Below are 22,346 nucleotides of genomic sequence, written 5' to 3'. Positions count from 1 at the left end.
ATGTGTATAAGAGACAGGGGGAAGGCAGTAATTTTGAATCAAAGCCTGCAATTACACTAAACACTGTTTAAAATTTTTATCTGGAAAGTAGGAAGTCAAAACAGACTATCTTTGCTACAGCTTTTTATCTTTGTATCAGAAAGTCTGCTCTAAAATAAAGGCTCCAGAGCAATCTGTGTGCCAAAGATTAGTATTTAATCTCAGAAAATTCTTTGTCACTTGACATGAGAAAAATACTAGAATTAAGAAAGCATCCAGTATTTTATACAAAGACATTACTTCTAATTATTGGGAAATAATAAGTATTTAAGTAATATTTTAATAATAAATATTGAATACAGAATCCTTTGGAAGATCTGGTTTTTGATGTGTATTTTTCACCTTACAGACCCACAGTTTTGCTTTAGCTCTAGGTGCAGCAGTACATGGATTGTCAGCTTGTGGTCATGGGAAAGCCGAAGACCTGAGTAACAGACTAATGCCAGCCTGGATAAAAATTGTACTTGCAGAGGTAAAGGAGCTTGAATTCATATTCTGTTTATTGCCAGGGGTGGCGGTGGGGTGATTTTAAACGGACAGTAGGACGTAATTTTCCTTGCTTCTGCAGGAGTCATGCTAGGAAAAGTTAGAACTATCTGAATGTGCTGTTTGATTGATATTTGGAAGCAAAAATATATCTTTGGGCTTTTTGCTAAAGGAAAAAAAAAGTTTCTCTTCTGTTTGGATGATTTATTGGAAATGCTTATGTCAATGAGATTTCAATTTGGACATCTTTACTAGTTTGGAGCAATATCCAAGCATCAAGTCTAGGTTATTAAATGAATATGCCTTGTGAAATTAGGTGCAATTTAGCAAAATTAGACTAACAGAAGGGTTGTTATAGTGCCTTAGTTGTTATAATAATCTTCATTTATCTCATTGTAACAAAAATTGTGTGTTTGAAATCAAACTCTAAACTTACACATTAAGATTGCGGCTGAATTTATGTATCAGTAAAGAGTGCTTCAGAGTTAAATTTCACTGACATATTTGTGAAATACAGGCTGTACTAGTAGAAGGTGATAGGGAGAAACAGATGATGATTTCAGATTGCGGGGGCAAGTCAGGGGAAGCTCCATATAAAGCCTTCATTCACCAAGAGAGGGATGAATAATTATCCAGCATGCTGAATTCTAACTTGAAAAGGTTGTTGGGCTGAGGTGTACAGGTGATAGCAGTCATGGTTTTTTGCTTGGAAGAACAAGTGTTTTGTCTTACAGTAGTGTTGTATGACTGCATTGATTCACTCATCATGAATTACACTTCTAGGGTTCTCCCACAATGCAGCGTCTGGCTGCTGTCAGTGGGCTGGTTGCACTGGTGGGCTCTGAAGAAGGCATGATACAGGTGAGAATGTGCAAGAAAATGGTACGTATATCTCTTCTAGAAAATTGTCTAGAATGACATCCGCTGCATCCTTACAGCAGTGGTTATATACTAGGGCATCACATTTATGCAATAGTGAGTCGCACTGGATATGAACCAAGTGTTACAGTGTTTAAAATGGGCTCTGTTCTTTTTTCCCATCATATAGCCCATGTGCAGTGCCGCTGGGGAAAAGTTTACAGCCCCGTAGACTTTCTTTTCTTCTCCAGCCCCTACAAAAAGGCACATGTGCAGATGTAATGTCTTTTCAGTACCTGTTCTCTGTTTTGCTGTTTCGATTTTTCCCATACAAAATTAACATTTTTTTTTCCTTTTTCTCTGGCAGCTGAAATCTGAGAGCATTCAGTCCTCACAGTTTCAAAGTAAGCTGAGTGAAGTCATCAGAACCCTTACACAGGTAAGAAGGTAGCCTCTGTTTCCTGTTTTGGCTAATGCACTAGAGTACTCTGACACCTTGCACAAACAGGCCAAGTCTGTTTAAAGAAACTGTGTAATGTCTGTGTCCAGCTTCTGTAAGTCAACGTAGGGAAGTTTGTCTAACTAGTGGTTTATTGTCCCAACAGGTAATCAGTTTTTCGGGGCAGATTGGCCTTCAGACAAATGCAGCAGTACTGTTGGGATGCCTTTATATGTCCTGTTCATCCTCTGCCCAGAATAGGGCATCTGGTAAGATGCTTCATTATTGCTGCTTAAAGAATGTCTAAAAGTAGCACCTAGCTAAAAAGGCAGCAAAGGACACATTAGACAATACAGGCTAGACACTGCAGCCCTATTAAATGGCATGATAGCCTTTGGATGAGATATCTCATGGTCCTGTGTGCCAGACCTAAAGGCTGTAACAGGAAGCAGTAATCAGTGTGCTGGTTTTTACTTGCAGGATCAAGGTAAGGTTCTGTGTTATTCTGGTCACACTTGTATATTGTTCCTGTCTTTATTATTTTGTAGAATAGATTGTAGACATGTTTTACACTGCATATGGCATATGTGTTTCACATCTACATTATGCACTCCATGCCCTGAGAACTGATTAATCTACTCTTTCTTTGAGCGCTTCCCACTGTATAAAAAAAACAAGACTTAAAAACTGTTCCATAACAAGAGCAAACCAAATTTTCAAAAATATTTTTCTAGAAATCTTCTCTGGTTAGCTGGAGTCAAAAAACTACTGTTCTGTGCCATTTCAGTGTAGCAGTTAGCACAGAAATTCGTATTCTGTCAATACACCATTACCTTCTGGTGCTGTTTCAATATCTATTGATTAAAGACAGGTAGGATTACACCACTAATGAAATAGTAATATGAGGGAATTAATGAAGTGGAAGCTCTTCACTTCAGTGTGAACCAAGATGAGAACCAACAATATGAAGTGTAGACAAACTTCCGCATTACAGAAAAAAAGCTTCTTGGAGTTCTACTTTTGTATTATCTTGGCACACGTGCATGAGGTTGAATAGATACAGAATGTCTCTGTTGTATTAAACTTACTAAGCTTTTGAAGCTCTCACTTTTAAAAGTCTGACTTTCAGTGGCTGATAATGTTTGAAGGAAGTTCTTATTGCTGGCTTTCTAGTTGGTGAGTGAATTTGTTTTTCCATACTTGGCAACTCTCACCAACACAAAAGTTTAGCTTGCTTTAAAAGTGGAAAGGACACTGCATCTATCAATAATCTTGTGATCTGAATCCTTTGAGTCACCTACAGAATTAGTTAGCTCAAGCATAGCTCAGTTTGGCCTTTGAATTTACATGTGAGCTGGAGGATATAATTTCTGCTGACTTGTTTTAGTATATAAACAGTGGTTTTATCTTCACAGTTCCTCCAGATTTTAGCTACTTGCCTGAAAACAGCTTTATCAGGGCAGCCATTGACTTTGCCATTGAAGGTGGAAAGAAAGGTAAGAAGGGATCAAACTACAGTATCCCTTTGGGAGTTTGTCATGCCTAAAAGGGGTGACGCTCATAACCCACTTACATTTGCTAAGAGACCTTCTCTAAATACTGATTTGAACTTCAATAATGTGGTATATTTAATCTCAAAGAAAAAATTGGATAACACTCAAAAAGACAAGGTAGAATTGTGTAGTTAGGGCTTTAATTTTTTCCACTGAATTTTCATGACTTTTTAAACCCTTTCCCCTTACTTCTGTGCCTGTGAGATGATATATCTTCCTTGTGGAATGAAGGTCAAATTACTGTGTGTTAGCATGTATCCTCAGGAATACGCCATCATCAGGCAAACTTGATGCTAACCCTTATTTCCATGATCTAGGTTAAGACCCTCTCTTCTGTACCAGAGTGGTATTCAAATGGGTTACTGCTATGTGTGACAAATGCAAAGGAACTTGAAGAAAGCATGATCTTACATGAGGAGTTCTAGTAATAGAGAAATGTCTTGGAGTTCTGTCTTAAGGGAGATAAAGCAGAGGAGATTATTTCTGTGTGGAGCTAAGTGAGATCACTGCTGTCCTTTGAAGTAGGCTTTGCTTTCAGTGAAGGTAAAAATTGTCCATGCCTTGCCTCCAGGAGGACTTTCACAGAGTCAACTCCTTGTGTTTAAGTAACACATGATGTAGTGAAGGTTAGCACTTGCCTGACAGTTTTGGTGGCCTGCACTTAAAGGATGGCGAAGGAAAACAGTGTCAGAAAACTTGACGGTTCTCCTGTGAACAAAGGCAAAAATACTACCCTACTAGATGAGGAATATGTGTAATTAACTCATAAATGGGTTCAAGGATAAGGAACCAGAAAGTTTCTATTTAACAGTAGCAAATAGCCTTTTTTGATAGGACAATAATATTAAAAATACAACTAAACAAAAATACAACTAAAAAGAAACTACTAATTTTATAATGCTTTTCAGTTCTTCACTACAGATTGGTCTTCAGAGCAGCATTCACATCTTTTTCCTGAACTGTGTAGCCAAATGTGTGTGTGTAAAATTCACACTCCTGATTGAGTCTTCTGTTGTAGGCCCCGAATCTGTCCCAGCTGAGCTGGTGAAAGTAGCGCTGGCACCCATTGCATTAGTTGGAGAAAGCCATCAGTATCCACCTGTGAACTGGGCATCCATTCTTTCTCCTTTGATGAGGCTAAACTTTGGTAAGATTATTAGTTTTCTGTTAACTCCTTTGTATTTGTCACAAGACTTCTTTACTAACACAGCTTTCACAAACTTTAGAGCCCACTTCATGGCTTGAAGTTATTGCAGGGATTGAAGTGTTTGCTTTCAAGACCAACTTTTTAACGTTTTCAAGCATATATTTGTGATCACTGTGTGAACACTGTTTTAACTCAAGACTAGAGAAGATCAGAGCTGAGAAGTTTGGAGCAGCATTGGAAGTTCCCTAAAACACTGGTGAAATTTGACTGAATTTTTCATTTGAACTATTTACAGTAAGAAGAGCCCATCATGAAACTCAACTAATTGTATCTTACTTTCAGTACCCACTAAATGCTGGTCTGGTGCCTGTGTCAGAGGCTGCAGGCAACTGTATCACAAGTTTGAACTTCTCTGTAGTTCATCTAGGTATCACTAGTCTGAAATACACTTTTTACTAAATTACACAGGGTGACAGAGAAAAGCATATCCCTTTCTCCATCATGATCCTGATTTTGTCAGTGCTTCTAAGAAAGTGGTTTTTTTCATGCTGGACAGTAACTTTGATCCTGAAGTATTGTGTCGGACAGCTTGTATAATATTTTTCTGCTCAGGGTATCTGTCAGGGCCTGTTTTGGTTGATAAAAGTGTCTGAGTTTCAAACTAATTTCCTTAAAAAAAACCAAACAACAAACTACTGTGCAAAGTTTCATATTGCCTTATTTGATTCCACTGAGTTTTGTTTCTCCAGATTTATGTAACTGTTATTACTGACCTTGCAGATTCTTTTTGCAGTTGGGTTGGGCAAGTGCTGTTTTGTTTAAATTGATGTGCTGTAGCGCCCAGAATATGGAAGGTTGTTTCTTTTTTATTTCTGGTGTTTATTTACTTTATACTTAGTGTATAAGCACTAGAAATCATGGAACTGTCGTATAAGGATCAACTACTTGCTAGATACTGAAAGATTTGGCTACACATGAAACATTTTTGCTTATACTTGAGCTGCAACTTCTGTTTTACTTGGGTTTCTAGCAATTGACTCTAAAGCCTTTTGTAGGTGTAAGTGAAAGAATTTACTCTGCTGAGCTCTGCAGTCCATGCTGATGCAAATTTGTGTGCAACCTTACGAATAGCTGAAACTTGTTAAATGTATGGGGGATTTTTGTATTCCTGTTTTTCACTTAGGAGTCTTACTTTTGTAAATCAGGGGAATTCCGGAGGAAACAGTACATCAGTTTTGTGGTTGTGTTTTTATTGACTGCAGGCAGCATCGTTGTCTGCATTTTTATACATAATTTCTCTTGTCTGTCCCCACTCTAGTGTGGAATTGCACACCCTTCTCTAAATTATATGCAGGTTTTGCTGTGTGCTATGAAAAATATTCATGTTGTGCTAGAAAGTATAATGCAGAACAGTTGTATTATGACCTAACAGTCCACCTAGAAATGTGGCACTCTTAAGACAGTTCTTCCTAGAAGACCTATATCATGAATATTTTTATGAAAATTAGACTATATGCTCAATTCTGTAGGTCACTTGTCCATGTCTGTTTTTATGAACTTTATATGTTGCATAAATTCTACTGTGAAGATTTGTTCATCTGTAAACATTGAAGACAACAGATTGCTTTCATGTCTTACAAGGTTTATTGCAGTTGTTGCTGAGCAGAAACCATATAGCTTGATTGAAGTAGAACCTGTTTGCTATTTAGTAGAGCTCTGAAGTGAAGAGTCGTAGGCAAATCATAATCTGTGTCTTAGCAGTTCAAGCTATTGAGAGAGAATTTTTGAACAGGTTACCAAACTCTCTTGTTACAATTTTACCCTTTCCAAGTTCTGCAAATGACTTCCCATATAAGATATTTTATTTCAGAGAGCCTGATACTAGACTCTTAAATCTTTGCTTTATTAATGCATTAATGTTAGTGAACTTCATAAAAGTCATTCTATACAGATTGCCAATTTCATTACTGAAAGAAGATTTTAACTTGCAAAGCACGTATTTTAAGTTTTATGCTGACATTTAACAGTAATGTATCTTCTGTCTAATGGGTCAAATACTAGTATCATACTTAAATTGTTTGTCCTATGTTGCTGTGGCAGTCATGAACTATGTAGAAGCAATGCCATTGCTCAGAGTACCTCTTCAACATGTTTATAAATAGTTGTTCTATTAAGAAACAGGCTGTACCAGTCATTAAGGGGACTTTAAAGAAGAAGAAAAAAAAAATCCATAACTATCATAATCTCTATGCACTGTAAGGTCTTCCTGCATGTTAACCTGGAGAATGCTGCCACCAAACACCCACAGCAGCAACAGTGACTGACCTCTGTTCTGTGACATATGAACATGGGGTACATGGAAGAGCAGAAATATGTGAACAAATGCTAGTTACTTCTATGTTTAGAAGGAAGGAATATTGACTCATTTCTCCTTCTGTAGATTAAATCTTCTTTTTATTTGGCAAGAAGTTTAGTTCTTACTTTTGTTACCATTACCACATTTTTATTCTTGAGTGAATTGAAATGAACTTGGACAAATCCTGAGTTTCTTGCGGAAGATGCATGAATGGGAAGAGGAGACTTCTAACATGTATGTGTTAAAAGCTTTAAGCAGCATCTCTAGAAAAGCAAATTTTAATCTAGTGCTCTAGCAGAACAATAACCCTCCTTTATTTTATGAGTTGAGAACAAATTTAAAGTGCAAATAATTTCTTCATAACTGTTTGTTTTCTTCTGGTTTAGGTGATGAGGTAAAACATCTCTGCATTCAACTGGCTGTGACACAGGCCCAGTCATCTCAAAATGCAGCAATGCTTTTGGGGATGTGGGTGGCGCCTCCCCTTGTCTACAGTCTCAGTGTATGTATGCCAGAAAATCTGTGGGACCTCAGCACCTCTCACCTGTAAGATTCCTCAGGAATGATGCTTAGGATGTCTCACCAGAAAAGGATTACTGTGTTCAGAATTCTGCAGAAATATTGTTTAGCAAATATTTATAGTGAGAGAAGGGCTGTTCTGCAGCCTTGAAATTCAATTCTGCTACATTGGTTTTACTGAGATTGCTTAAGACCTTTTTGCTCTCTCTTGTTTCATGCTATATGTCTGATGACTTAGAGATGTAAGAAGGCATGGCACGTAAGGAGAAGTTATCTTTTATTATACCAGCTCATAGTGCTAGAAAACTAAGTCCATAAGCTTGTCTGCTTCTTCCAGCAGTGTCTCTTGATCTAGTAAAATGTGTTACTTCTTGAAAACCTTGCCTTAATTCTGTAGATAGTCAGTCAGTAGACTAACCTATAGTATAATCAAATTTGAGCTTACACTCTATTACAGTGCAGTTCTTCTTACAGAGGTACAAAATTAATTCCATGATACAGTATGTAAACTCCCTGAATCCCACAGTGCACTTGACACTGCAGTTCTGTCAGTTTATACAAGTTGAGGAGCAGGTTCATGACAATTCGCAGAAAATCCATTGTGGATCTCTGATCTTTTCCAGCTCTTCAAGGAGTGTTTTTGTCTTGGAGTTGTTAACTTATTAGTCTTCAAAAATATACAAACACTTGGTGGCAATTTTAAGATATGTGGTTGGAAAGGTACCAAAAAAAGAAAGATTTTATTTCTGAGCACCAGTTTCTCACTGCGGTAGGAGTTTGAGAGCACAGGATGAGCTCAGCCACAGGGTGGGTAATTATTCATTCTTCCTACTAACTAGCAGTATTAATGGTGCTAGGAGATGGTGCTAGGATTTCTGTCCTTGGCTGTCTAGTCAGTCTGTATGCTTTATGTAGGAATGCTGTGGGTACCATATAGGGAAATCACAATTGTCCTGTCAATAGAGACATGATATCTAGATTTCATTGAAAGGAAGTTCCTCAGTTTTTAAGGAAGATTGACATGTTTGAACTCTTCCTAATTCAAGCAATTCATCAAAAGAGGGAAGAAGAATTGAGAAGTATTTATGACTTTGAGTGCTCTTTTGAAGTGGTGTTTGAGCCACTTTCATCCTGTATCACAATAGTTGAAGGTCAGTGAAAAGCTAGAATCTGAAATGATGCAAAAATTTTTGCTTTTCAGATGAAAACCCAAAAGTACCTTTTCCTGTCCCTGCCTGTGTGGATGAAACATGTTGCAGAAGACAAACTACAATCTTTTACAGAAGTGGTTTTGATACAACAGTTTGAAGTGAAGAACGGCACAAAAACCCCAGAAATTTGCCAGTGTGTTTTACAAGGGCTTGTGCAGGCAATGCAGCTTCCCGACCCTGCCCAGTACTGCTGGAGCTTTCTGTGCCAAGCTGTGGAGAAAATATTTGAGCTTCTACCAAATGAAGTTCAGGTAAGGAATAAGTATGAGGTGTATGAACATTGTAACTGGATGGTAAGTCCCATCTTTTTGCAGTCACCCATCCAATTTGAAACATGAAATAGATGCAAAATTTTTAGTAACAGTCGTTAAGGTGTCTGCATAATTTCAATATAAGTTACTTTCAGGTATTCTTTACAATATGACTAAGTTGTGAAACCAATTTAATGTCCTCTTTTCTCTCATAAATGATTTGCTAATGGAAAAATACTGTATTAGTACTGAAATAAATGTTACTGAAACAGAACCAGAGAACAATCAAAAGGGGTTTTTATTCCCCCATAGAGGATTCAGCTTCTCACAGTAATTTAAAGAAACTATCTAGCTACAGAAAATAGCTCCAAGGAAGGACACTTTTCCATTTAAAATAAAATGAACTCTTTGAAAGTTTTCAAATACCATTATTCCTTAGTAATTAAGTACATTGAAGTCCCCAGCAAATACAGAATTTCTCAAATAAAATTAATAAAATGAGGCTAGAGACCAGATTAAATATTCATCAGGATCATTAACAAAGTTCCTGGACTCGCCAATTTTAATGGTAAAGCAACCTGGGAAGTATACATCTAAATATGCATTTATTTTTCTGTTTTCAGAGAGGTAAACTCGAGATGTATATTGATATAGCAAAATGTCTCTCAGAAATGGCCGATTCAGAGATTGATCGCATTGTCCAGGTCTCTAAGGTAATGATGTTCTAATCCTGGTCTTTTATCACCAAATTATGTGAAATAACCATGCCTTACCATTTTTCTTGTCACCAGAGTGTTTTAACCCATTGGGAGCATTGATTGTTTTATCTACCATGCAAGTAAGAGTGTCTTTAATTTGTGGGTAGCAGAGAGAAGCAAAAGTGATAAAAGCCTGTATCCAAAACTTTCTCAAGGCAACTGAAATACTACTGGTTTCATCTGGGAGCTTTGCACTAAGAAGAGAGAGTCTATGTAACTTGGTCTAGTTCAGGCAGGGCTTTTTTAGCAGAACAGGAATGTTGTTAGGTATTCTGAATCCCAGACCAATGGTGCTAACAGCAGACCATAGTCCTCTTTGGTTAACATAACCACCTACTTGAAACTGTAAAGGCATCTCAGTGATGAGCTGTGCTTGAACTGGTGGATCCTTGCTTCTGTTAAAAAAGTTACATGCTTGGACTGAACAACCTGTCATTCTTGAATTAATGTACTATATTTTCATTCACACTCAAGAGTGTTTCCTGGTGGACAGGATGGTTGAGGATGACAGTGGAATAAAAAAGCTTTGAGCTTCTAGCTAACCAGTGGAATCAGTTAGCAGCGGAATTCTTAGCAGCTGAAATGCTAAGGAAATGACCTGTGTGGAAGGACTTGATGGTTTATAAACAAACATCTGTGACATAAAACCGTGTTCTGTTTACTGGCAGATTCACTAGAGAATCAAGCATTTAAATAGGTTAGGGAAGGTAAACTGTCATTTCCTTGTATCTTTGAGTTCTTATTTCTACACTGGAAAGACGATTTAAGAAAAACTTTTTGTCACTGCAATGAATCTGTCTTGCAAGAAGACTTGAGTCTCCAGAATGTCAAGCTGGTTCATTTCAATTTAAAGGGGAATGTAACATTTAAATCAGTATAAAATCAGTCAAACTTTACTGAGTTGCACTTTACTGGACTATTTAGAAACGTGTAAAGTTAAAGTAATATGTACAGTCTTCTGTTTCATAATTTGCCTTGAAGAAAAATGAACCTGCTACATAATAAAAGAATTTCTCCCCTATTTTTATAAGAAAAATGCAGCATCTACTGTTCCCACAAGAAAGGTATATTTTACTTTAACATGTTTTTTAATTGCATTTGCAGAACAATATACAGAAGGCCATGTTCACGAAACTGTATTTAATTTCTCAAGGCAGACTGCCTCTGATGAACTTGAGGGCTGTGATTGATACTGTGGCACAATACCACGAGAAAGAAAATATTTTATGGTTGCTCTTGCATTGTTTCTATCATGCTCGTATTGTGAGCCATGAAAACACAGGTAAGGTCAGGTTTAAAGAAGAAACAACAACAAAATAAACAGATATCAGGGGATCTACACTGATACTTTTAAAATAATTTTAAGATGTGGATTTGGAAACCTAAGTGTTTCCAAATTTCTCCATATTAGAAACTACTCAATCTTAAGAATTTTTCTGCTCTTCAAACACTTGTATCAAACATTGCTGCTATGTTTTTCTCCAGTTCTTTTTCTGTGGATGAGCTACACGTCATTTATCTCAGCCAGATTGCTTGCAGACCAGAGTTTTGACTAGATCTGTGTTTCCTAGTCTTTGTAGACTTTCAGCGTGAGTTAGTGTTAGAAGTGTACATACTAATAGTGTAATAGTGCAACTCTGCTAACCTTCAGATTTAATATCTGACTTACTGGTGTGTGACACAGTAGGTGGGGGCATGTTCCTGTGAGACTGGTTGAAACAAGGAGATAGCTTGCTTTTCTGAACTCAACACAGGAAACAAATTGCCCTTCTGCCTCTTCATAACCATACCAGATAGTTATCTGGTATGTTACTGCGTAGGGCTTCCTCAGCTAAGGGTCTGATAATGGGCTGGAGCTGATGCAAGAGAAGTAGCAAAATCACACAGGAAGATAAAGAAGGAATAAGCAAGAACAGAGGGGGAGCAAGAATTTTGGCCACCTCATTTTGCGTGGCAGAAGGATTTGGCTGCCTGTGTTCACAGAACAACTTCGAAGCATTATATTGCTAGATGTCTTACCTGCCAGGTGTGGTTGAAGAACTTCAAAGAGTAGTGAGTTTTGAATGAGTGAAGTGAGGCTGCAGGAAGCAACATGAAAGAGGGGACACATGTAAAGAGTATGGGGCAATGGTATTGTATGAAGTGACATGGTCTCAAAGGTGAGGATGGTTATTATTTTGTAGAAGGTAGAATGGACTTTGCACAGCAGGATCTGAATCAATGAAATATGTTTCATTCTTGGGTTGAGGGCTGATTGTATTTGCATGCCTTGAATGTATTTGACTGATCCTCTCTTCACTGTAGGAGGATTTTCACAGCACTCCCCGCCTTCTTGCCCAGCATACAGTGGCATCAGTGCTAGACTTAGATGACTGAGGCAAAAACTTCAAGGAGGCTTTAGGTTTCTGTAGTGATCACATATGCAGACTAGGTTAGTGGGACCTGCAGGCTGCCATTATGCACATTACTTCTTGCTCAGCATTCCCTTGTTCTGTGTGCTGAGTGTGTTGCCTGCATTTTAAGCAAAGTTTTGGTATTGTTTAAGTGCCTGCATGCCTTCTGTCAGTGGCAACCATGAATCAAATTTGATAGTGATATTGGTGATCAGGTTTTTTTCCACAATCAGCACTTTGTTGCTATGGTGATTCCCTATGCTTGCCTTTTAATGAAAAACGGTACGTTCTAGTGTTTTATGTGAGTCAGTGTTTTTTATCTTCTTCTAGGAGTGTTGCAAAGAATGGAATGGTTGTTAGACCTGATGGGCTACATCAGAAATTTAGCGTACAAGTCAACGCCCTTAGAAAATGTTGATCTTAAAGAGGTAAATGCTGTGAAAATAATATTAAAATTTTTTGGGGAAAAAGGAAGTTTTGATGTATTTCACATTCTACCGCAGCAATAAGTAGTATTCCCCATGCTTTTATATTTTAGAAGATTGTCACCTTACCTCCACAGAGAAATTATTTTCTTTTTTTTTGTTGAGTGTATGTGTATTTAAAATTCTTACTTTAACCCTGACATACAAATTATTAGAAGCTAACAGTCACTAAAGGAATTTATTGCTTTAAATTTACTGCATTTAGAACAATTAAAGGAAAAATTTGAATTCACTTGTAGAACTGCCTAAGCAGGTCAAAACTGTCTAGCTGCTGTTTCTAAGAGGGCTTGGACAGTTTTAGGGAACTTGGTATTGTTCACTGTTACATCTACTCAGCTATTTAAGTCTTCTGGTTGAGGACATAAAATAAGCTGCCGCTTAGATCAGAAAGGCATTTGTTCCATTGCTGCAATAGTTCCCAACCATTTGTAGCACCACAGAGGTAACCATCTCCAATTTCACTTGACAGTCAACTTGCTTTAAAGAAGTTATTTCCCCATTTAAAATGAAATGTGGATCAGCTTTAATCTAAAGGATGATTTTAGAAGAGTGTGGTTTGCTTTTCTTTCTGTAGATATTTTAGTTTGATTTGGAAAAAGGCTTGAGCGTAAGAGAGTATTAAGAACTTTTTACTTCTTGCATTTTGAATGTTAGCTGAATTTTCAGATGATTGTTTTGAGAAGCAAGCCACCATCTGGATTTTTTGTTTGGTTTTTTTTCCCCCTTCTGTATTACTCATTTAATAAAGTGTATTTTTGGCTCTTTCCTTTTTAGTGCATAGATTTCTTCCTGTGGCTCTTTGCAGCTTCTGTGGTGGCCTGGGCTGACCATGGTGCACCATTACTGCTTGGCCTCAGTGCTGAGTGGTTACCATGGAAGCACCAAAAGGTATTACCAGAATTATCTGAGGATTACATTGGCAAGCACCCCACTGACAGGCTTGCTGTGCAAGAAACGCTCACTCTCCTTCCGAACAGCATTTGCCTTTTGTTGACTAAAGAGCCTTGGAAAGAACAAACACAGAAGGTAAAACTGCATGTAGTTATAAATCACCCCATTTTTAGCAGTCATCTCAAAGTCTTAGGTGGAGTAGTTATTTCCTCTGTATCTATTGAATCTGATTTTTGATCTTGTTTTTCCTTATTTGCAATCAGATATGACCTCTCAAAAGACCTAATGTAGTTTCTCAAGTAAAATGTGAAGATCAAAAAACATTGCAATGTTGGGAGTCAAACTCGTAAGAGGATACATCTGGGAGAGGAGAGTTGTCAGCTGCTGGTAGCAAGTCAGTTTTAAACACTGAAAGACAGATCCCCTTGCAGTAGGTACAGTTGAACGTCACTTCAGCAGCCAATTTAAGGCAGTCAGAGGTCTTCTGTGCAGTTTGTCGTGTGTGTCATTTATTTTCAAATGTAAGTTGAAAATAAGTGTGGAAAACCGTGCCTCATTTGGCAAGCCTACTGTAGGCTGCTTGTGGTTGAGATATGTGGAAATACCATTATAAACCTATAGATTAATAGTTAGCTGTTTTGTGCAAACCAGAATCCATTAAAAACTGTCTCCTATACAGTTCTGTGCTCAGAGTTACTACTGAAGTTAAAATTCAGAATGTGGGAGTAATGCAGGAGCAGGTTGTTAATATGCAAGTACCTAGTTGGGCTTTAGGGAAGAATTTGATACTATTCCCTGAAAATCATCCTGATAAGTTTGAAATACCATGTTGTCCTCCAGGCACCCTGTGCTGCTAGAAAAGAGAGACATCAAGAGAGGGACAAAGTCAGTAAGAATTCGGAAGGATTTGCAAGTAAAACATTTGGACAAGAGACTGATAAGGAAGTATTGTATTAATAGTTTAAAGGCGTGGTCAGGCAAGATGGAAGGAAACTATATACTGTGTCGTCTTTGTTACAAAAAATTATTTCTGATGTAATGAGAAAGAAAAAAGGGAGTTTCCAATCCAGCTGTAGGAGAAATTGCACGGACAGCGAGACGTACTCCAGGGTGTTTGGATAGAAGTTTGACTGGCCACTGCTTCTGATTAGGTAACTAAGAGTTTAGCAGCAATCAGATGTTGCCTGTCAAACTGAAAATAATTTGTAGTGCTCTGATACAGAGGCTCTTTTAATTCAGGTTTTCCTTTATATTTCAATCTTTAGTTTATTGACTGGCTGATCAATATGATGGAAAGTCCTAAGGGAGTATTATCAGAGTCTTCCGCGGACCTGCTGAAAGGTAGGATATTATACTGAGTCCTTATTTTTCTATAACTATCAGTACAGATCAAAATCCAGTTGTTAAAAGGAGTGAGGTAAATCCATACAAATAACACCTGTAGGCGAGCTATATTTTGCCTTTAAGGAAACCTTCACAGATACGTTACAATTCCTGTATGTAACACCTCCTTATATTTGTTTCATCTGCTGATGCTTATGATGTACCACTGAAGATCCAAAGGACATAAAGGTACATCTGGTCCTACAAGCGACCTGTGAATTGTTTTTGAAGTTACCCTTAAAAACAAAATGCAACATACTATTTGGAAACCCTCCAGTACTAGAATAGAAAAAACACAACAATTTATTCAGGTGCAACTGAAGACTGAACTGTGGGGAAAGGATAGGAGATGAGTAATGACAGCCTAGTAGAGTGGTCTGACAAGAAAGGATAGAGAAATGAGGGTTGCTGAAGAGATGTATGAAAAGAAAGGTGCAAAGTACACGATATTTTGAGTTACAGTAATGGCTGGTGGCCCTAGCATGCACCTCATTGCTCACCTAAAGATACAGATTGTGAATACAGTCTGTGTAAATCATTTTAAGAGGACACTGCAAATCCTCTCAAGTGAGGGTACTTGTGCTTCTTTCCATTAACACAAGGCACCTCCTTTGAATCCCCTGATTTGTTGTGTCTAAACATGTCTTCTTGAAATCCGGTTATAAGTTCTTTGTATTACTAGGATAATTACTCTTGTTTTGAGGGTCTGCAATCTTTAGTCACTCTGATAAATTTCAAAATTCCTTTGTCTTGTCTGCTGATCTCCACCAGAAGCAATGCTGAGGCTTGTTGGAGAATCTCCTCTGTACACCAGAAGATTCTGATACACACAGTATGTTCTCAGTATGCCCTGATTAAGATGAGTCATTGTTTTCCTTGAGCTTTTAATTGCTTTTTTTGCTTTTAAGTACTAGAACATGGAAATTCTTTCTAGATGACTAGACTGTGACTGGTCTGGTTACTGGATTTTACCTAAATGCGGGATACTTTCAGATTGAATTGTGGAATCAGTGAATTGCATTTATAATCAGTGAACTGCACAGAGGATTTAAGACATTGTACTTTGTGATTCTGTCCTCCCCAGTGCCTCCTATCTCCCCTTCAATCATTGCTCATTGAATTCAAACTTTCTGCAGTGTTGGTTGCTGTACGTGCTGCTTCAAAGTGATGGTCTAATTAGCAGATCACAGAATCACAGAATGATCTAGGTTGGAAAGGACCTTGAAGGTCATCCAGTCCAACCATTAACCTAACACTGACAGTTCCCAACTACACCAGATCCCTCAGCGCTATGTCAACCCGACTCTTAAACACCCCCAGGGATGGGGACACCACCACTGCCCTGGGCAGCCCATTCCAACGCCTAACAACCTGTTCTGTAAAGAAATCCTCCCTATTATCCAGTGTAACCCTTCCCTGGTGCAACTTGAGGCCATTCCCTCTTGTCCTATCGCTTACTACTTGGTTAAAGATGCTCATCCCCAGCTCTCTGCACCCTCCTTTCAGGTAGCTGTAGAGGGCGATGAGGTCTCCCCTCAGCCTCCTCTTCTCCAGACTAAACACCCCCAGTTCCCTCAGCTGCTCCTCATACGACCTGTGCTCCAGACCCTGCACCAGCTTCGTTGCCCTTCTCTGGACATGCTCGAGTCATTCAATGTCCTTAAATGATGTGATATGATTGCAGCAGGAGACATACTGTAAAGCAGCTGAAAGGTCTAGTACAAAATCACGTTTCAGAGGGGTGGAGAGACTAAAGTGCCTTGTGAACAGTGGAAGTAGCATCAGAAATTGTCAGGGCAGAAAGTGAAAAAGTCATGAAAAGAGTCAGTAAAAGGAGAACTGAATCTATACCTGTCAGTAAAATGACTAGAGAGAATACTCTCACATCCTTTCTAGCCTGGACTGCACAAATTAATGTCATTTGTCCTTGTCTTCACAGTTACACTTCTGGCCTTGAGATCTCTTGCAGAGTACAAGAAGAAAGCAGTGTGGACAAAAGCTTATGGGTGGTAGCTTCATGTCATATCTTACCCAGTGAAGAAACCTGTTCATAGTTGAAAGCATACTACTACTACTACTACTCAAGCATCAAGAAGGCCAATTTCAAAGAGGTTTCCTGTCAGAATCTTTGGGGGTTGTTTGTTTGTTTGTTTGTTTTTTTTATCCTTTTACCTCTTCCCAAAGACTCATAAGAAGAAAACCAGTATTTTGATTTTACTGATGGGGTGTTCTTTTACAAACTACCTAGCATGGTTTGAGATGTGCTGAATCTAAGTTAGAAGTACACATTCAGTTGTTTCAATTGAGTTGTTTTACCAATACCTGGGAGCCTCAGAAGCTGGCGTGGATTATTCCTTTAACTGATAGAAGCTTTGTAGGAATGGCTGGAAAAAAAATAAACTTGTAAAATGTGTTTGAGTGTAGCCTGTTTACTAAAGTATGTTTTCCTGTAACAGACTTCTGAATGAGCATTATTTTTTAACTGATAACCTTTTTTTTTAGCGAAAACACAATGCTTTTGTGCAGTATTGCAACACATTAAAGGTATGAGCAGCATTTCTGAAAGGGTTGGTGTGATTGTTAATTTTGCAGCTGCTTTGTCAAGATCATTGAAATAAGTCAGTGATCATAACAGCTGCTATGTTCCCAGCTCCAGGATGGTTGCCGTTTTCTCTCCACTTACAACTGTTCTTGTCTCCTTTACCTTTCTTTGCACATAAGGAGAGTTTTTCTCTGCCACTAGGCAAAATGCCACTAGGCAAAATGCCACTAGGCATTTTTCTTATTTTATAATCTTCTCTTTCTGAAGGAATAGAGAACTTTTCCATTTTGCAATCTTGCTAAAACAGACCTTAAAAGGGATTCTGTATTTAGCAATCTTCCTCACTAGAGCAGACACATATCAACTGAATTGCTTGGGCACTGGTCCCTAATATCTTCTAAAGCAGTACTAGTGAGAACATTGTTGATTTTGACCAGCTTACACGAAATGTTATCACCCTACATCTAGAAGCCACACCCCATTGCAAGAATTCTCTTAATCTCAGCACTGATAATGTTTCCTCTGTGGAAGAAATTATCATTTGACTTCTTTATGGGCTTTTCTGATCTAACAAGGTTACTGTGGGGTGACAGTGTGCATTCCACAGTGATTAAGTACTTCTTCAGCGATTAGGTATGTGGAGGATTAACGCAGTACTCATTTGTATTTCTGAAATAGTGTATAATAATGGTAATTACCTGCTCTGTATGCAGTATATACTGAGAAGTCAGTCCAACGGTCAATGTGCAGAAGGACTCACTGAAGGCAGTTGTCACTGAGTCAGTATCTCAGTGTATGACATTTCCATTTGTGTGGACTTTTGAGTAACCTCCAACAAAGCCAAATATGTGATATGTTTTAATGATGCCATCTCTAGCATACTCTTTCAAACTCTACTCATCTGACTTTGCATGTGTATTAGCATTTTAATTCTGATGAGAAGTTTTCTGTGCTTTAGATTGCATAGTGGAGCAGTATATAAACATCTGAATTAAACTACACTGACATACAGTAGAAAAGTTAAGCCAAGAGATGGCGCAGCACTGTCTGAGGGTGGCAATGCTAACATAGCTCCAGGGAGCACTGAGGGTTTAGGAGTGTATCTGAAGTGCTTATACACCAGTGCACACAGTATGAGAAACAAACAAGATGAACTGGAAGCATTGGTCCATTTCCAGATCTGTGATGTCACTGGTATTAGTGAGACTTGGTGGAATGAGTCCCATGACTGAAGTGCTGGGGTGCAGGCTCTTCAGGAGAAATAGGCAGGGCAGATGAAGTGGGGGTGTTGCACCATATGTGAAGGAGAGGTATGACTGTACACCACTAATCACAGTTAGTGATAATGTGGTCAAGAGCCTCTGGGTGAGGATTAGTGGATGGAAAAAAAAGCAGATGTCATTGTGAAGGTCTGCTGCTGTTCATTCAACCACTCTGATAGCACTGATGATTTATTCTGTACGCAATTAGGAGAAATTTCTATAGCCCTTGTCCTTACAGGACATTTCAACTTCCCAGAGATAACTAGGAATATTATACTGCTGTGACAGGCAGGTCTTAGAAATTCTTGACATTTGTAGAAGATAACTTCTTGTCACAGGTGAGCCAACTAGGAAAGATGCACTCCTATACTTGCTTTTTGTCAATGGAGAAGGACTTACGGGGGATGTGATGGTAGGTGGCTGTCTTGGCCACAGTGATCATGAAATAGTTTAGTTTAAAACTTTCAGTATAACAAGAAAGAAGGACAGCAGAGCTGCTATCCTGGATTTCTAGAGAGCAAACTTTAAGCTGCCCAGGAAGCTGGTTAGTAGTGTCCCCTGAGAATCTGCTTTTGAGCACTTAAGGATTCATGAGAGCTCATCACTTTTTAAGAACCACCCTTCAGAAGCCTAGGAGCAGGCAGTCCCATTGTGCTGGAAGTCAGGCAAGCAGGGCAGAAAACCAGCTTCGCTGAACAGGGAACTTCTCTTGGAACTCAGATGGAAAAGTAATTCTATGATCTCTGGAAGCAAGGTCAGGCTTTGCAGGAAGATGACAGTGCTGTTGTTCACATGTGATAGGGAGAAAACACAAAAGGCCAAAGGTCAGCTTGAGTTGAAACAGGACAATGTTGGGTCAGATAAGAAAAGATTATGAGTATGTTAAGAGCAAGTGGAGATCTAAAGAAAGTATTGGACAATACTGATGAAGATAGTCACCTGACAAATAGGGATGAAGAGGCAGAGGCATTTAATGCGCTTTTTTTGGTCTCAGTTTTTAATAATACTGATAGACCTTGGGCTGCTGGTCCTCTGAGTTGGAGGACATGTAGGAGCAGTGACATTGTAATGACCAGTTGTAGGAGTTGTGTCACTTGAATCTTTCTAAGTCCATGGGGCCTGATGGGATTCATCCCAGAGTACTGGAGGGTGTAGCAGATGTTACAGCAGGACCCCTCTTGATCATCTACCAAAGGTCTGGGGATGTCCCTGGTGACTGGAAGCTAGCCAGTGTTATTCCAATTTATCAGAAGGGCATAAGGGAAGACCCAGGGAGCTGCAGACCTGTTGATCTAATGTCTCTACCTGGGAAAAAGTGGTCCTACTGGGAGCTATTGAAAGGCACTTAAAGGACAATACAATCGTCAGGTACAGTTAGCATGGGTTCACAAAGGGAAAACCCTGTCTAACTAATCTAATACCCTTCTACAACAAGATGACTCACCTAGTGGGAGAAGGGAAGGCAGTGGATGTAGTTTTTGTGAATTTTAGTAAGGCTTTTGATACTGGTCCTCACAGCATCCTTCTGGACAAGTAGTCCAACTGTTGGATGAGCACCTTCACAGTGCACTGGGTGTAAAACTGGCTGAAGGGCAGAGATCAAAGGGTTGTAGTGAATGGGGCTACATCTAGCTGACCACCAGTCACCAGCGGTGTTTCTCAGGGACAATTTTGTTCAAGATATTAATCAGTGATCTTTATGCAGGAATTGAACGCACCATTCATAAGCTTGCTGATGATATTAAACTGGAAGGTGCTGCTGACTCAAGGGACAGGAGGCCTTGCAGAGGGATCTAGATAGATTAGAGCACTGGGCAATCGTTAATGGCATGAGATTCAACAAGATTCTGCACCTGATATGGACTTAACTCTGGACACATGTATAGACTGGGAGAGGAGTGACTACAGCACAGCCCTGCAGAAAGGGATCTGGGGGTGCTGGATGACTTTAAGCTCAACATGAGCCAGCACTGTGCCCTGGCAGCCAAGAGGGCAAACTGCATCCTGGGCTGCATCAAACACAGTATAACCAGACAGTCAAAAGAGCTGATTCTCCCACTGTATTCAGCATTGGTGTGGCCTCAGCTTGAGGCACTTTGTGCAGTTTTGAGCCCCACAACTTGAGAATGATCTGAAGGTCCTTGAATGCATCCAGAGGAGGGCAACAAAACTGGTGACAGGGCTGGATGTCCTGTGAGGAGAGGCTGAGGACTCTAGGCTCGTCTAGTGTCCTGGTTCAGCCAGGATAGAGTAAAGTTTTCCCCAGCAGAGAGAGAGGGGGAAGGGATCTCCAGCCGGGTTATTCATACCATGATGGTGTCAGGTCCAGGGGCGGAGCCTTTTAGATCTTTCTCTTCTGGTGTTGGTTTTTGCCATACACATGGCGGGTTTGCTCCTTGATCATTTAGTGGTATTTCTCTGTATATCTTTTGTCTTGTTCACTGTTATTGCTGTTTATTGTTGTGACCATTGATACTGTTGTTATTCAGATTGTTCTATCACTCTGTTGTATTAAATTTCATGTTATTTTAGCCGGGGTCTGTGTTTAACTTCCGACCTGATCGGTGTGGGTGGGGGAGGGGCAACAGCCACGTGCTCTCTCATCCCAGCAAGGATTAAACCTTGCACATTAAAAATTGGCGCACCAACGTGGGGCAGACGCTGACCAGAGTGTGGTAGAGCAATCTGTTGGTGTAATCTTTCTGTTTGTATTTCTGTTTGTTTGATAAGAAAATGTTTGCAATGCTGGCCCATTTGCTTGCGTGGTGGAGCTGGATTAACCCTTATATCCAGTGTATAATCCCAGTGGTGGTGTTTGTTATCAGTGGAAAATGTGCAAACGGTCTTATGTTGTTATACTGGCTATTGAATGCTTATGCTGCCTTTGTATCGCTGTGTGTGGGGGTGGGCCAGTAACTGTTTGCCGTTTGTTTTTTTGTTAGGGGTATCACCCCCTCTGTGGGTGAGCCAGGGGAAGAGATCCTTTCGGCTTTGGGGAGTTTTAACTATTCTTGGAGCCCGCAGGCCAGTGTGATTGTGGCACAATGCCTTCTGAATGTCTGCCTGGTTTCGGTTTTGGCCATATGGTATTTCTCTGACAACAGCAGTGCCCGGAAACCTGCCCCGAGGTCAGATAATAGTGAGTGGCAAGGGGTGTGGGAAAAGATGGGCAAAGGCCTGAGTCGGTGGGCACCCCCAATGCTTTGGAATTTCACTCCTGAGCAAATGCAAAGCCCTGAGAAGCTTATGGAGTGCTTAGAAAGGGTGTGTTACTAAGCTGGCAAAACCCAGGAGACACAAATCGCTGCAATGTGTTGGGGACTTGCCCATGCATACCGTGTCCTCTTTAATACCACCTGCTGCCCTCAACGGGAAGAAAAGGCCACACAAACAATATCTGAACCGGGGGCACAGGCAGAGCCAGTCTCAGTCGCCTCCACCAGCACACAGACTGAGCCAGAGAGCCAGGCAGTGCCAGTGTCAGTCACCCCGATACAGAAAACAAAATATACCAGAAAGTCTGTTCATGGAGTGAGGGATGAGGATGAGCCAGGCCCATCAGGGGAACAGGAGGAAGGACCAGAGGTGATTGTCTGATCTCTGTCCCCGATTGAGCTGCGAGATATGCGGAGAGATTAAAGCCGCCTGGGAGGTGAGCAGATTTGCACCTGGCTGCTCCGATGCTGGAACAATGGAGCCAGTGCTTTTGAGATGGAGGGGAGAGAGGCCAAGCAGCTGGGATCTTTGGCCAAGGATGCTGGCATTGATAGGGA

The 22,346-nt window shown here is 39.7% G+C and overlaps 1 protein-coding gene across 3 annotated transcripts in view; it reads left to right on the top strand.

The window, feature by feature from the left end:
* The window catches only part of FOCAD (focadhesin), a 138,552-nt gene extending 121,387 nt beyond the window's left edge, over positions 1 to 17,165 (top strand). For all 3 annotated transcript variants that reach the window (XM_026866246.1, XM_026866245.1, XM_026866244.1), the window contains exons 31-44: positions 389 to 511; positions 1,309 to 1,386; positions 1,751 to 1,822; positions 1,989 to 2,091; positions 3,238 to 3,318; positions 4,394 to 4,522; positions 7,265 to 7,380; positions 8,599 to 8,859; positions 9,483 to 9,572; positions 10,722 to 10,899; positions 12,341 to 12,438; positions 13,270 to 13,521; positions 14,652 to 14,727; positions 16,709 to 17,165. In XM_026866246.1, the coding sequence (XP_026722047.1) occupies positions 389 to 511; positions 1,309 to 1,386; positions 1,751 to 1,822; positions 1,989 to 2,091; positions 3,238 to 3,318; positions 4,394 to 4,522; positions 7,265 to 7,380; positions 8,599 to 8,859; positions 9,483 to 9,572; positions 10,722 to 10,899; positions 12,341 to 12,438; positions 13,270 to 13,521; positions 14,652 to 14,727; positions 16,709 to 16,782 (1,731 nt within the window). In that variant the 3' untranslated portion in view covers positions 16,783 to 17,165. The remainder of the gene's footprint in view (positions 1 to 388; positions 512 to 1,308; positions 1,387 to 1,750; positions 1,823 to 1,988; positions 2,092 to 3,237; positions 3,319 to 4,393; positions 4,523 to 7,264; positions 7,381 to 8,598; positions 8,860 to 9,482; positions 9,573 to 10,721; positions 10,900 to 12,340; positions 12,439 to 13,269; positions 13,522 to 14,651; positions 14,728 to 16,708) is intronic.
* Positions 17,166 to 22,346: the final 5,181 nt, after the last annotated feature.

Source organism: Athene cunicularia (genome assembly GCF_003259725.1).
Source record: "Athene cunicularia isolate RWA chromosome Z unlocalized genomic scaffold, athCun1 chrZ_part2, whole genome shotgun sequence".
In the NCBI taxonomy this organism is placed as follows: domain Eukaryota; kingdom Metazoa; phylum Chordata; class Aves; order Strigiformes; family Strigidae; genus Athene; species Athene cunicularia.
Note: the sequence above shows the minus strand (reverse complement) of the source record. Positions and strands in the feature narration are given on the sequence as shown.